We start from the raw sequence: 16,880 nt of genomic DNA on the forward strand, positions 1-16,880 counted from the left end.
ATGGATGGATGGATGGATGGATGGATGGATGGATGGATGGATGGATGGATGGATGGATGGAGAGAAATTGGTAAGTATGGATGGATGATAGAAGGACAAATAAGACTGGGTGTATGGAGAGAAACAGGTATAGATGGATAATGGGACAGATAAAACTAAATGAATGATAGATGGTAGAATAAATAAGACTGGATGGATGGATGGATGGATGGATGGATGGATGGATGGATGGATGGATGGATGGATGGATGGATGGATGGATGGATGGATGGATGAAGAGTAATGGGTATGGATATATGGATGATAGAGAAAATATTGACAGGTGAATGGATAAATAAATATGACTTTTAATTGTAACAATATCAGTTTCTCAATATCTTTCTCAGTCATTTCTTTTGTATTTCTCCTTTTTGCTGCTCTTCTTCCATTTCTGAACTTTCTAACAATGATACAATTGCAACACATTTTATTCATTCATTTTCTTTTTTGCTTAGTCCATTTATTAATCCGGGGTTGCCACAGCGAAATGAACCGCCAACTTATCCAGAACGTTTTTACACAGCGGATGCTCTTCCGGCCGCAACCCATCTCTGGGAAACATCTTTTATTGTTAACTCTAAAGTAACTGGCTTGCATATTTTCACTTCTAAGAACCTACCGTACAGTTTTCTTATAGCATGCCCAAATATGTATGCTAATTAAAAAATCTCATTACCTTTGGAAATGATAAATAATCCATTGTTTCTTAGATTGATGGTAATGTTCTGTGTCATCCACAGGGAAGGCCAGGAAAAGATGGAGTTCCAGGCTATGAGGTATGAGAGTGTACACTGTATGCATGAGTGACCTTTGGCTTACAGTATGTCTCTTAAATGATAACGTTAATAGAAAATGAATGCTTTTACTTTAATACATGCAGGCTCTAATAAAGTGTGCCTTAATGTTTTGCCAGCGCGTTTGGATAGTGGATGACAAAGGCTTGTGTCTGTGCTGGCCTGCATTTATCTCTGTCTCACTTGATTTCTTTCTTTCCCAAGCAAATAAAAGCCCAACACCAGTCATTAGTCTTGTAAAGTTTTCAATAATAAGAGCGCTTACTCACTGCTAATGCTCTCCAGTGTGGATAAAATCCTGCCCATGAGCCATTAAATTATGAATAATGCATGTGATCACTAATTAAATGTCCCCTACAAACAAGGTTTCCAAAGCCTCGTCACATCAAAAAAAAAAATCTATTCTCTGATGCCTTGTCATACCGAAAAGCATATCTACAGCAAAACTGTCCCACAAATCACACTTCTGCACATTACAGCAGAGATCAGATACATTAGAGAGTCACAAACACACACACACACACATATATAAGCCTCAGTCACAGCCAGACAAACACGGTAAATACATCCTACATCTGCAGATTTTAATGAGGCGAGTGAGAAAGAGGTGGAGGGATGAGTCAGAAGTCGGTTTGTTCGGTGGCCATCTTTGCTAATGCTCTGGTCTCTTATTTTTTATAAAACGCAATGCAGAGGTTGAGGTTTATGCATGATTAGATTATTGGATGATTAGAGCTGTCTCCCTCCTGAACTCTGCCCCACACTGACTCTTTTGCCCCCCACTGACTCTTTTCTACACCCCCCCCCCATACACCCCCCACTCTCCTCTAACTTAAACTCCTCGCAATAACTGCACTCTTTAACATTTGCACATTTAAAATTTGCACATTCACTGCACCACATTGAACTGTTTACTTAATAAACTGTGCATACCCACTGCATATGGGCATTTGTAATTATGTACACACCCACTATACATATACACTTGTAATCATGCTTATTTATCTGCATACTACTGATTATTAATAGCAACCTGTACATATATTCATATATTGTTACATATACACTTGTAATCATGTTTATCTATCCCTGTACATATATTCATATATTGTAACATATACACTTGAATTCATGTTTATCTATCTGCACACTACTGATTATTGATAGCAACCTGCACATATATTCATATATTGTAAATCTGTTCATAGCTTATCCAACCTGTATATAATGTTCATAGTACATCCATCTGTAAATATCACCATAGTTTTCTATAACTGCACTTTATAACTTATTCCTGTATCCTGCACTTGCTGCTATTGCACTGCTGGTTAGACCTAAACTGCATTTCGTTGCATTGTACTTGTACATGTGTAATGACAATAAAGTTGAATCTAATCTAAATATAATCTAATGATGCATTTGGTCCCTGTTAATTGATAATCCAACTTCCAAATCTGGCAGTAAGGTAGTGTAGTAGCGTAATTGCAGTATTTCGGTATTCATGTACTGCTTTAGTATTTTGAAGTGTTTGTGTTTATTTTTATATTTCTGAATGTTAGGGTTACGTTTTAGTAATTTTATATTACTTGTTATGTCAGATACTCTATGTGAAGTTTATTTATATACTAATTTCGAGAGGATCACTTGCTTATGATTGCTTGCAGCCGGGCCTGCATTATTCAATTCTTGATTCACCAATCAGACGATTCCAAAGCCCCTATAAATACCCTAAGTTCTATACGACAACCATCTTCGTTTTGAAGAATACCCCTTCCACCCAAACTCCTGCTCCTTTCCTATATGGGTGGCAAGGTGGCTACTGTAGCCTTACAGTAAGAACGTCACTGGTTCTAGTCCTTAACAAGCCAGCCGAAGTTTCTGTGCGGAGCTCACACATTCTCCCCATGCTCACGTGGGTTTCCCTTGGGTTCCCCAGTTTCCTCCCACCGTCCAAAAACATGCAACTTAAGTTAATTGACTAATCCAAATCGGCACAATAGACATGCTCCTAGTAAGTAGTTATCTCTTGAGAGCAATTGCTATCTGTTTATTAGCTGCTACAGCAGGGGAGTTCTTGAGATCTTCCTGAGCTTAAACTCCTCTCTCGCCTCGCAAACGGGAGAGAGCCCTGGGATCGAGGGTCTTATGAGTTCAGGGCTCTCTACCAAGACAGCATGCCAAACAAGCTTTAAAATCAATCATCAGCTAAGTGTGAACTCTTGAAATTCAGTTGATGACACAAGTAAATCATGGAGATGTCTGTTGATATCTGTAAAACTAGGCGTATTCTGAAAATGTCCCCCTATGTACAATTCTGGAGATCACGAATTATGCAGCCTGAAGTACTTATGACTGCATTTCATCTTTTAAACGAACGCTACGGGACAGTATGACGCCATTGCTTTTCGTGCTTACCAGCTAAACGGTTACCTCCGTATGGACAGCTTACCCACTGTTACCAGTTTGTTTAGTAGCTCGCCATGTACGTCGGCGGACTTGAGATGCAGAGTTGATCATGATGACAGGGGTTGAGTCTAGTGTAGAACGGTTTCAGAAAGCAGGCAAGACGAAAACAGAAGCCAAAAAATAAAATAATCAAGTAAATAACAGGGTGTAAATGGGGTAAAATCTGAAAACGTGGTAAAATCAGGTGAGGGCTTTTCTTTTTCTGGATTGCTTTTTAAAACTGTCGGAAGAGGGTGGGCAAGTCAGTCAATGCATTTGAAAACACTATTGGTTGGGTTTGGGGAAGGAGGGGTCAGTCGATCGGTCAGTCAATCAGTCGACAGTGGCCCAGGGGTGGATTTACGGGAGAACAGCAGGCAGCCACGTGAGAAATTTGAGATCTGAAAAAGCGTACACAGTGGTCTCTAGTGGATTTGCAAAGACAAAAACTGCAAAAAAATTAAATCCTGGGACATATTTGGCACTCTCCATAAATGAATATAGTGGTAGGTTTTGAAAATTAGTCCGGGTTGGAAACGTTTTAATAGTGTTTGTTCAGCTATGTGTCTGTGAGATGTCCCCGGTAAAATAATAAAATTTACTTTAGGTTACTTTACAAATATTTTATTATAAAGTTAAAAATAACTTTATATAAAAAGTTTTTTATTTTTATTTTTAGTAACAACGGTCATCATTCATGACATAGTTTTCGACATTTTACATCTCACACGACGATTCACAACAGTATGAGAGCAGTACTGAGTAGAGACGGTGGGTTTTAAAGCACAGTGTTTCGACAAGTGGTCCATCTATGCCCCTTGAGCACCCTCTCTGAATGAGTCAAGGTTCAACTGGGAGCAGATCACCTGCAGGAAGTTCACCGACCTTATTTTCACTTTCATTCACGTCACCATTTTCTCAAATGGCACGACTGCGTGTTTGCGGGGTGTTGGACCACTCATTGAGATTTCCTCTATTTTTTTTCCCTCCTCCCGGTTTTGCTCACAGATGGCCATTTCTCTCTCTCTCTCATTCGGTGGTGCAACAGTGCCATCTAGCAGGACGGAAGTTTCCCAGATATCTCCGTTTCATACTTTTCTGTCTCTTTTATGGCAGGGGCTGAGGGAAACACAATTCAGTGGGCACGGTGATGGCTTTAAGCTCTCCTCATCAGGAGCCGGGGAATAGAGAGAAGGAGAGAGTGTTCGACATTGATGGGGGTGTGGATGAAAGCAGATGGTTGAGAATGCTTTCACAAAGTGCCGCCCGCTTTAGAAACGAAGGCTAGATTGCATTTCTTTTTTGCTCGGCTGCTGTAATCCGGCAGGAGAATTTGATACAGAGATGTTCCCCGAGGAGCAAGTAGGAGCCGTGATGCGAGAGAGGAGCACAGATAGATGGGAAGGCAAAGGGAGGGAGAAATGCCAGAGTGGTTTTGGAGTACAATGAGAGGTGTTTCTCTTTAGAGTGCTCTCAGAAGAGATGGAGAAGAGAGGAATGTCCAGAGGTTCACGGCTCTGATTAGTTCGGGGAGAAAACGGTCATTTGTAAATCCAAAGAGCTCTCTCGTTCTGCTCTCCACTAAATAGCAGGAAAAGTTGGAACATTACTCAGCCAAATAATTTCTATCTTCTAATGTGGTTTGGGAGCACTCTATGAAAAACAGTGTGTTTTTGCTTTATGTGTGTGTGAGGGATTACTTAGGGGACTTATATATAGATATATCATTTAGGCTTTTGCAAAATCTGGCAAACTCACCATATTGGGGAGAAATAATTATTTTTATTATTTTATTCTTTACTGAAATATAAAAAATGTTAAATGTTTACTTTTTCCTTATATTTCTCTCCCTTTGTATTTACACAGGGAGCCACAGGCAGACCTGGAGACCGAGGTACCAAGGGAGAACGGGTACGATTTTTATATTTAGTTTGAACTGATTTCATACATCATCAGATATTTTTTTACAATAGGTGCACCTTGCTTGTACTAAGTTGGGCCCCATTTTGCATTTAAAACTGGCATTCTTCATGCCATAAATTCAAAAAAGTTGCTGGAGATTTAGGTCCATATTGACATGATAGCATCATACAACCAGCAGCACATCAAAGTACAGTAGGTGGTCTTTAAGGGTTGGGGTCTGATGGCTATGGAGGATTGGAGCATAGTGACTTTACTGTTATGTTGACGATTACAGCTTTATGACACGTGGCTTGTTATCCTGCTGGAAAGCAACAACACAAGATGAGTATACTTTGGTCATAAGGGGATAGATATAGTAGGAACTGCTGAGGTAGGCTGTGGCGTTTAAATAATGCCCTAATTGTACTGAGGAGCCCAAAATATCTTCTAAACCATTACACCAGCACCACACTGTTGATGTATGGCAGGATGTATCCAGGCTTTCATGTTTTTTACACTAAATTCTGACCCTACAGTCCAAATGTCTCAGCAGGAATCAAAACTCATGTTTTTTTAAGTTATACGTTTTCCAGTCTTTTATTTTCCAGTTTTGGTAACCCCTAGGTAGCCTCAGCTAACAAAAGTGTAACTAGTATGTCTTCTGCTGCTGTAGCTCATCTGCTTCAAGGCTAGAATCGTTGTATTTTCTGCAGACCTCAGTCACTGCTGAATATTGCTTTAAATTATCTCATTGGGCCATTCTCCTCTGATTACTTGTATCAACATATGTTGTATATTTATATATTATATATTTATATACAAAATACTGCCATTTGCCATTTTGTTCTTCTGCCAATTGTCTTTAAACCCTAAAGATGGCTGTGCATGAAAAACTCCAGCCCATCTAAAATCAACAACATGACATTCAAAGTAATTTTAATTACCCTTCTATTGCAGCCATGTGATTGGCTGATTAGATATTTTTGTTTAACAAGCAGTTGAAGTGACTGCTAAATGTATGGTATTATTTAACATTTTTAGCCACTAATTGGAGTTACTCAGCTGCAATTGCTGTTATGTTAGAAGAAAAATGTAAAACAAAACTAAAAAAAATGTTTTACTGGATTGGCCTGAAATCTTTAAGCTGTTGCATTTTATGAAATACAGTCAAGGATTGAAGATAAGGTTGAAACAGCTTTCTTTGTGCTGTGATGTTATTTACTGTATATCCTGGCTTTTTTTTGCAGGGAGATCCAGGGATTCCAGGCGAGAGAGGAGTTCAAGGAGAAAGAGGGAAAACTGGAGATAAAGGGACCATCGGTCCTCAGGGCCCGCCTGGACAGAAAGGAGAACCAGGCCCTCCTGGATCTTTAACATCACCAGGGAGCGTCAAATTGTTGGTATGCACATACTCCTACTTACAACTCATAGACATGGAATGTATCACATGTTAAATGAATGCTTTATTATGATTTATACTATAAAAGACTTCACCATAGTTGATGAATGATTTTAAATCAGGCTTTGTTTGGGCCTATTATTGCTCAGACTAACATGCATACATTACAGTTTGGGGTACTTTATTTTCCAAAGAAATTCAGATTCTAATTCAGTAAAAATATATCTAATTTGACCAAATATGTTAATAATGAAAAGTATTAGGGCCAATCCAAATTCTATTTTTATACCCCTACCACTTGCCCATCCCCAGAGTGTGGATGGGAAGGGCTTTAAAATTTACCCTTAAAAAATGGGACTGCACTGTAACACCTGCACACGTCATCATATGTCATTGTGATCTCTTGCTTCATATTAGATCGATGATAGCGACTGCTGTAGTTATCCCAGTTGCATTATTTATTGGTATTTATTTTCAGGAAATCATAGAGGGCACATATTATGTTATCATAACAATATAATGTGGCAATAAACTCATAACTGTACTGTGTTTTTACACCATGGCTATATTTATCTAGGTTAACACACAAAAACAACATTAACAGTATACCAGACACTGTAAAAAGGTAATTCCCAGCCATTAAAATTTTTTGAAAGGTATTCGAGTGTCATTGAGTGAAAGATGTGAAAGTATGTTGTGGGACTGCTATAAGGGAGTTACTATTATGGCCTACAGATTTAGCGTTTTTTATTTGTTTGTTTGTTTGTTTGTTTTTAAGCATGACGGTAAAACACAAACGCAGTTATGAATATATTAAAACGTGTGCTTGTTTGTCGTAAAAATTCATAATACTGATAAAAAATACTAATTTATTATCTCCTCACTACCTTGTGCATCCATGCTGCCGTTGTAGATGGTTTAATTTTTGTACCTCTTGTTTTCAAGTGTGGTTCTGAAAAATCTGTTTCGAGAGCTATCTAGCCCTTCCCTTTAGCCCTACACCTACAAGCTAAAGAGAATTGGGTAGGGTTGGGTCTTTAGACGATGTCATCTTACATAGTCAATGGCTGATAGACATCATGATGCTGAGCCGGCATTGCGATCCTCCACCCTGCCCCCTTCGCAAACTTAGACCCCATTTACACTAATACGTCTTAGTTGTAAAATGGCATTTTAAAACGAAAATGATCCATGTCCACGCTGGCTATTCACTGAGCATTTCTGAAAAGATCTCTCCGTCCACACTTTACTGCTGTAAACACACATCATGTTACCACACACACACACAAACTCTGCCATGTGCTGCAGCGTCTGAGCTCCAGCAGTCAGCCCAGAGAACAGTGCACATCGGACAATTTATCAAGGATGTTCCACTGGTCCGCGTCTCATTATAGTTATTAAACGTGATATTTTATTAATCTTTTCTCTATCTAACGACTCTTCTGTCTTTTGAATCTTTCAGGTAACGTGTCACAGCTTCAGTACACTGCTTCAGTCTTTCACTTTTACGCTTGTACTTAGTAATTTTATCAAAAGCCTCCAGATACTGTTGATTGACTTGAGGCAATTTGTGTGCAACTTATTTTTATTTATTTATGATTTGATTATGGGTAAAACAAAGACCCTACGGGTGAGGTAGTTGAAACAGTAGACTACAAATTAATTTGTTGTTATTTGTTGATTAATAATTAAAAAAATAATTAATTTGAATTAATTCACATTAATTTTTAAATACCCAATTCCGGTTCCGGTTTTGGGGAAACCGGAGCACCTGGAGGAAACCCACGCCAACACAGGAAGAACATGCAAATGCCACACAGAAATTCCAATTGACCTAGCCGAGGCTCGAACCAGCAACCTTCTTGCTGTGAGGCGAACATGCTACCCACATCGCCACATTATTTTATATTAGAGCATATTTGATGGCTTCAACAAAACTATTTTCACTGTAAAAAATGCAGGGTTCCACACAGTTCAATCATATTGTCCCAACACAAATTGATTAAGTTAACTTTACGGATTGAATAAATTTAAGTGGATTGAACATTAAAATAAATGTCCAAACGAAATCTCAATAATTGTGTTGTTTCAGCTCATTTTAAATAAGCTACAACTTTTTTTTTTCTGTAGTGTTGATGATGATGATACATTAAGCATCAAATCAGCATATCTGAATGATTTCTGGAGCTTTGACATTTTGTACAGATTTTATAGTATGCAAACAAAGCTTGGTTTTTAATGAGTTATTAACCGAAGCAACTTCAGTGGTACATAAATATAAATGTGTCTTAAGGAGACTAACTCAATGCCAAACATTATATCCCAATTGAGATTGGATTTCCTGAAGTTATGGCCAATGGCACAACCACTCATATCAACCTGTAGGGCCTTCAGCAGCATCAACACCCACTACAATCAACAACACAGCCACTCCATAACCTCCAGCAATAAAATCACTGTCAGTCTGAACCCTTTCCACATTACAGTGACTGCGTGCTCTTCTGGAGCTGGAGCACATCTCTGACCTCAGTAAAGATCCCATAACTGGCTTTCTCCCAATCTGCAACAGCCTCCTGGCCTCCAGCCCGAATCCATAACCGCGGGGTCACCCAATGCTATTCAGAGGGCAACCGTCATTGATTGCTTTGTTGGGCATAACACACGCGTGAACACTCCAGAATAAATAATTAGTAGCTCCGCATTACAATAATTATCCACATGTGTTCACAAAGCCATCAGGCTCTGAAGAGCACAGGCTGAAGCAATGAGCCCCCTGCTGTGATGTCTATATCCAACACTTTCAGTCCTAATCAAGCTCACCCTCAACCTCGTCATTTAGGAGGAGACCATTACCAGTATGTTGTGTGTGTACTGTATGTGTCACGAGAGGGTTTCACAAAAACAAGAAAAGATCCATGTGCAGCAAAATAAATTTATTAAACTAAACAACGATGATCCAATAAACTCAGTGCAGACAAGAAACGAGCAGAAATCCAAAACATTGAGATGATACAAAGTGATCAAACAAACAAACCAAATCACGAGGAACAAAAGTACAAATCAAAAATCCAAAGGCAACTGAAACACAAAAACGAACAGAGCTTATAAAGACAGGACTCAATTAAACAAACAAGGAACAGCTGAAAACGATAAGTGATCATGTGTGCAGAGATACAAGCAAAAACAAAACAAATGCTAGTGCCCTCAAGAATCCACATGAGGGCCCTACAACAGGTGTGACAGTATGTGTATGTGTGTTGAGGGTAGTGGATGGATATAGTCGTATCAGGAACTTTATGCAACTCTTTGCAATTTCTGCTAATAAATATTAACATTTTTTTATTAACATTATTGACTTTCATAGTATTTTTTACTTCTATTGATATTGACGGGTACCAGCATTTTTTTCAAAATATCTTATTTTGTGTTCAACCAAAGAAAAAAAAATCTTAAAAGTTTAACACCACATGAGAAAAAAATGTTGAGTGAACTATCTCTTTAAGTTCAATGCAGCTGCAGTCGGATCCAGTTCAACCATTCATTTAGTCTTTCAACAAAATTCTCTTTGCGATCTCTCCATAAACCGTGCTTCATTTGTCTGTAATCAAATGCTCTGAAAAAGACATGAAATCTTCCAAAATTATCTGACACCATAAACAATCCACTGTTTTGTTGATTATGAGATCCTCCTGAATCCGTCCTAATGCTCATTGACCATGCGGGAGCCTAGCGCTCATCTATCTCTGAGCTCAGGGTTCTCTCCCAGGATAGCGTGCCAAACCTGCTAATATAGTCAAGCATTATTTTTTTTTTAATCTTTATTTTGGGCCTTTTTGCCTTTATTAGATAGGACAGTATTTAGACAGGAAGCGAAGTTGAAGAGAGAGAGAGAGAGAGAGGGGGGGGGTAGCTCTCAAGAAATGTCCTCGAGCCGGGATTCGAACTCGGGACGCCCTGACGTGCTACTGCACCATATGTCAGGGCGCTAACCACTAAGCTATTGCGCCGACATAGTCAAGCATTATCTAAGTGTGAACTCTTGAACTGTAAATTATTCCAAAAATCAGAGGGGAATAATAGTTGAATAACAATTATGTGGAAACCCAAACGTAAGGCTAAACTTAACATAACTGGTAAACATATTCCTTAATTCTGATCGACTGGAATGTTGTTTCAGGATCAACATAGATGTTAATGCAGGAACAGGTCCTACCTGTTGAAATCAGGTTGGCGGAACTAAGAAGCAACTTCTCAAACTGGACGTGTCAAAGCAAAAGTTCCTTCACTGTTAGACTTGTCCTGTTTATAGAATGCCAGAAACACATGTGTATACAATCCCTACTAGCAGCAGAATTACAGCCTCCCTGATTATAATCTGTTTTAATATTGACGGTTCTTTTGTTGTTGATACAACTGTGTAGATAGGCAAGTGTCATTGAGTCACTGAATGCTACTGGGCAGCGCCTATGCTCTGGAAGCAGGGTATATGTATAAACCATTAAGATAATTTGAAACTAAAACAACAAAAACTATTATAATAAAAGTTTAATATGATAGTGTGCACACTAAACTGAAACCTAAAAAGGGAGTACAACCCCTTTTTGAACATTACTATTTACCAGTGAATATAACTAATATTACTTGGTGCATTTAAACAAAATAGTTTTATTAAATAGTTATATCCATTAAAATTTTGGTCACCGAACATCTTTAGAAATAAATTGATAATACTTTTAAAGTCAAACGAGTGGCGATGCAGTGGCGCAGTGGGTAGCACGTTCGCCTCACAGCAAGAAGGTCGCTGGGTCGCTGGTTCGATCCTTGGCTCAGTTGGCGTTTCTGTGTGGAGTTTGCATGTTCTCCCTGCGTTCGCGTGGGTTTCCTCCGGGTGCTCCGGTTTCCCCATACACAAATTGTCCGTAGTGTATGAGTGTGTGTGTGAATGTGTGTGTGGATGTTTCCCAGAGATGGATTGCGGCTGGAAGGGCACCCGCTGCGTAAAAACTTGCTGGATAAGTTGGCGGTTCATTCCGCTGTGGCGACCCCGGATTAATAAAAGGACTAAGCCGACAAGAAAATGAATGAATGAATGAAATTTCACCTTTTTTTTATGTTTCACTTGATTTTTCTTGTTAATTAAAATTTTTCCCCAACAGTTCCAATTTTAGCTTTGGTACTGTGTCTTATATTTACAAATATATTATTGTAAAGCATCCTATGGAAAATATCAACTTGAAAGAGAGACCTGTGATGGGTGTACTCATTTATGCTAAATATAATATTATTTATTAATTTATATATTAAAAATTTTAATTAGAATATGAATAGTTCAAATATCAAATGACTTTTTAAATCTGTTGTAATAATACTTAAACAGTTTTATTATTGTTGTTCATTAAATGGAGCCTGAGAGAGCGGATCAGAGAAAAAAAAAACTACCCCTGAACTTTTGAGCAGTAGTGTACAAAGTCAAACAGCATTCGGTATGGAATAGACCACAATTTGATTCGTATCTTGCTGATCATGAAATATTCAGCACTAGATAAACTGAATGATTGAAAAGCTCCACATCGGAAAAACATATTTTGTTATTAATCAAACATCACAACTTGCTCAAGCTGTTGTAAATGTGCCAAGATTTCAGTGCCAGATTTCAGTGAGTTGCAACTTAAAATGATGAAATACAAAAGAATTTTTCAAATATCATTCTGCTCACTTCATCATCATTAGTATTTTAGGGATAATTTACAGTTTTGGTTGGGTTTAGGGGTAGGGAATAGGTATGGATTACATTTTCAAACAAAAATGATGTTCCAGGATCAATGGCATACTTGGCAAAAGCAAACTTCCAAAATCAACCTTTCTCATCATGTCTGCAAAGCTTTTCATGACGCTTGTGTTATTAGGTGTGTTGAAGCCTGACAGGAGTCACGTTAAAGGGCTTTCAGACTGAAATCGCTGAACATTTCAACTGCTTGAATATGCAATAGCCCGTTCGTTCTCTTTTAACCCAGCACAAACCCTAAGGTGAGGATGCTGAGCGTTTGACAGAATGGCCTTGAACTGCGAAACGTTGTGTTTGTGATTGGAAGGAAGCAGTTTGTTTTCTCTATGAGATGTTCTTCAGCATTCATGCCTCCTCCTGACACTTTGAGGAGAGATGGTGATTACGCCATTATATGTCATCCATCGCTTTATCTCGGAGAACTCCAACATTTCTCAGCATGAATAAAACATGAATCACTGCCATTTTGTCGCTGCACTTTTTAATCTGCAAATCATGTTGTGCTGATGTTTGTTTTCCCTCTCTCCCTTCTTTTTTTCCCTCTTTCATTTCTTTTCACAGAGTGATACAGCTGCCTTGGAGGAAATTAAAACATTCATCCGAAATGAAGTATTGCGCGTGTTTGAAGGTACATCATCTGCCGCCATGAGGTGGTCTCTAGATGGAAATTTTAGCTTTTAGGTGTGTGTGGGGGGGGGGGGGGGTAGACACTTTACAAGTTTGTCAACAACAGGATTGCTAAAACATTTATTTGAATGTAATATGTAATGATTTTAATAAATGTTAATGTAAATCTCTGTTATATATATCGGTATATATGACTGTATAATGGCACTGGTGGGAGCAAGGGCAGGCTTGAGGCCACAGGCCGAGAACCTTAGTGCCCCACCACTGACTATACACAGCCACATTGCACTGCTAAGAGTGTGATATTCTAATTATTCTACAGTTTGACGGCTTAATCGTGTATATAAAAAAGAAAATCAAACACAGAGATTCAAAAATCCTTCTGCCTTCTGTCGTTCATTCACATCTGCAACTGACGGTCAGAACAGCAGAATCCATTGCCAGTTCACAAACATCACTTTAGAGCTAGTGTTTGAATGATTGTCAAAATGTCTCACATTTTAAGATTATAAGGCTGAACGGCATGAAATGCCATCAGTCTACAGAGATTTCCCTGTATTTCTCTTCTCTAAGGACTTATTCTGCAATCTCTATCGCCATCTTGTGGTGGAACATCAACCGTCTTTGCTCTGTTCAGTATGACAGGCTGGCTGCCCACGGGCTAAATCAAATAATAATATAATAATAATAATAATAGCAACTAAAATTATGATTATTTAAAATAGGCACTGTCCTTATAAATAAACTGCACAGATGCAATCTAAATAACTACATTCTCACCTAAAAAAAAGCCTCAAAAGTACCATATGTTTTCCAACAGCTGCAATATTTGTCAAACGGTAGTGAGTCTATTAATCTGTTGTCACTCTATGTGGGCGGAGTAATACACAAGAGTTAAGAGGCTGACGAATGCTGTTCTTGCAGAATATCGAATATCAGATGCGATAACCAGAAAGAACTGGTATGTGTGTGTGTGTGTGTGTGTGTGTGTGTGTGTGTGTGTGTGTGTGTGTGTGTGTGTGTGTGTGTGTGTGTGTGTGTGTGTGTGTGTGTGTGTGTGTGTGTGTGTGTGTGTGTGTGTGTGTGTGTGTTCGAGGGAGCTGTATGACATTGTTAGATTTTTTCCATATATTTATATTAATAACTTTAACTTCATATATATTATATTATATTAAATTATAATTCAGTTATTATATTATATTATATTATATTATATTATATTATATTATATTATATTATATTATATTATATTATATTATTATGTTATTATATTATATTATATTATATTATATTATATTATATTATATTATATTATATTATATTATATTATATTATATTATATTATATTATATTACTGATTCTTAATTCTTCTTTTTTAGAGAAATTTTCTGACAGTCAAACTTTGCTGCAAAAGACACCGGCGGCTATATTAGCAGCACAAGGTCGACAAGGCCCCCCAGGGCCACCCGGTAATGACGGCTCCCCAGGACCCCCCGGAGAGCCAGGACCTCCAGGTTCCCAAGGTAGGAGCCAAAAGCCCAAAGACTAAACATGTTATGGACCTCTGTACGCTGCTCCTCCAATGATCTCGGCTCACACACAAACACAGACATGCAAGACTGTGCTTTATTTCTGTGACTCATTCATTTCCCCAGTATTAAGCTACGTTTTTTTGCTTGCTTCTCAAGGATTCCAGTATTTTTCTTCTTTCTCTTTTGGTGGAAATGAGAGTTTGTAAATGTTATTTATTTGGATTTACTGCTTTACAGCTGTTCTTCAGAGTGTTGAATGAGTAACAGAACTGAGCAAGTCAAAATGCTGTTGCTTGGCCAAATCAATATTTAAACCTCAAGATTTAATCATGGAAGCCAAAGAGTTTTTAAAAGAACCAATCTCTATGATTTGAGCCAATTGAATCTAGTTCAGAAGACTATAAAATGAGCAAGATGTTAAGATTGATATGCAAAAACTGGAATATTTCGGTGTAAGGGCTTCACAGGACTCTTGCTAGTGATTGTCGGAGGAGAACGAAGGCAGATAGCTGCATGACAAAGTGGCATATGGTGCCGAAAAGCCTGGCGGGACATATGAAGACGGATGAAGAACCGACCCAGAATAGGAGAATGTAATATCGCCATGGACAGACTTGTGAGAGCAAGAAAGATAAAGAGAAGAAGTGAGCAGAAGAAAAAAGCCACCCTATATCTCATTTTGTTGGATTAAACCTGGCGAAAAGAAATGAAGGGGAGTGAGAAAATATGCAATTCTGAACATTCATCAAAGACAACTAATGCAACTAACGTACTGCTCCTCTAGCGTTTCTCATCAATTATGACTTGCAGTTCGGTTCTGTCCTTACTGTCTGAGTTCCTAAGGACCCTTAACCATGATGCTTTTCATGAAATAAGACTGTGTTGAGTACATTTAATCTTTAATAATTGATTGTTTGCAAAGAAAATATACTTTGGGCTGAGTGCTTACATACATATTCATGATCCATATATGTCTTGAATATTTTGAAGGTTGTATTATTTATATATTCAGAATGTTTTGATGTGTTTACAACAGTAGGTGAAGCTCAAAGCCATTTTGTATCATTTGATTGTGTATTTGTGAATTGTTTGGCACATTGTGCTGTAGGCCGGGCTCACACTTCCAGAGTTTTGAAATCCTAACTGATTATGAAATCTGGTTGCATCACGCACATAAAAGGATCTTTACAGATTTTCTTCCCTCAAATCTCAAACCTTCATACATTGCAAGATAATAAGAATTCATATGCCAGAGGGAGCACCTCACTTGATCTCACGCTGCAGATTGTCATTGGCATTCAGCTAATGTTTACATTTGTTAGCTAGCGTGCTAGCAGCTTTCTACTCTCAGAATGAACCCTCAGAATTGAAGTCATTTCCCCAGCTTGTCTTTGTACAGCGGAAGTGCAATTTGACATGCTAACCAGACACTATGTTCTTTTAATAATGATATTTATTTTAATAATAACTATCTATCTATCCTACCTCATTAATTAATCCAACTGCAGGCTTCTGCTTTGCATCTGTGACTAAGTAAAATTTACTTTGCAAATATAACAGTTCCTTAAGCAGTGCCCAATGCATCATTTTTACACTAGGATTAAATAAACTAATTTTACAATGCAAGACGCCTAATTTAATTGTCCTGCACCTTTATAATAAACAGGTAGGATGATTTTACATTGACATATCTTAACAGATTACCAGTATAAAATAAACAACACCTTACATTAAAGGCATAATTCACCCAAAATTGAATATTCTGCCATCTTTTGCTTCCCCTTCACATGTTCTAGTGTTTCTTTCTTCTGTTGAAGAATGTTGGAAACCTCTTAGCATTTACATTCCTAGTTATTGTTTTTCTTGCTATGGATGTCAATGATAAAGGTCTTTGCACACTGTAGTCCAAAACTTTTGAATGCGTTTTTTTTCCTATTCATATGCAAAAAAAAATCGTCACATACGATTAAATGTTTCTAAATGTAGAAAAAGGAATATGCTGCATATTATCATCCAATACGGCAGAGGAATAGAGTTCAGCTCATTATCAAAGAGTTGCTCTGGATTATCCCGAAATGCAAAGTTTAATTCAGGAAATCAGTGTAATTTTGATACATTGCTTCTGATACTTCACACATTTAGCTTTTTGCTTGTAAGGTGGCTCTGAACTGTCAAAACACCTCTCAAGGTGCTTTTTCATACAGATGTCACTACTTCAATTTGTTCCTTTTGCCGCCATTCGTACTGCGGCGACAGTGGTAATTGGTACTCCAGTAGCTTTTGACCGCTGGGTGGCACTTTAACCACAAATACTCAGCTTTGCCTTTTTACAAAACTAAATAAACGGTTCTGAATGT

The 16,880-nt window shown here is 38.0% G+C and overlaps 1 protein-coding gene across 1 annotated transcript in view; it reads left to right on the forward strand.

Moving 5' to 3' along the window:
• LOC137487330 (uncharacterized) overlaps positions 1-16,880 on the forward strand; it is a 202,115-nt gene that overhangs the window by 165,164 nt on the left and 20,071 nt on the right. Inside the window, exons 34-38 of the mRNA XM_073920131.1 lie at positions 780-815; positions 5,145-5,189; positions 6,428-6,580; positions 12,926-12,992; positions 14,371-14,514. Of these exons, the coding sequence (XP_073776232.1) occupies positions 780-815; positions 5,145-5,189; positions 6,428-6,580; positions 12,926-12,992; positions 14,371-14,514 (445 nt within the window). The remainder of the gene's footprint in view (positions 1-779; positions 816-5,144; positions 5,190-6,427; positions 6,581-12,925; positions 12,993-14,370; positions 14,515-16,880) is intronic.

This window comes from Danio rerio, chromosome 13, assembly GCF_049306965.1.
Source record: "Danio rerio strain Tuebingen ecotype United States chromosome 13, GRCz12tu, whole genome shotgun sequence".
NCBI classification, from domain to species: Eukaryota; Metazoa; Chordata; class Actinopteri; order Cypriniformes; family Danionidae; genus Danio; species Danio rerio.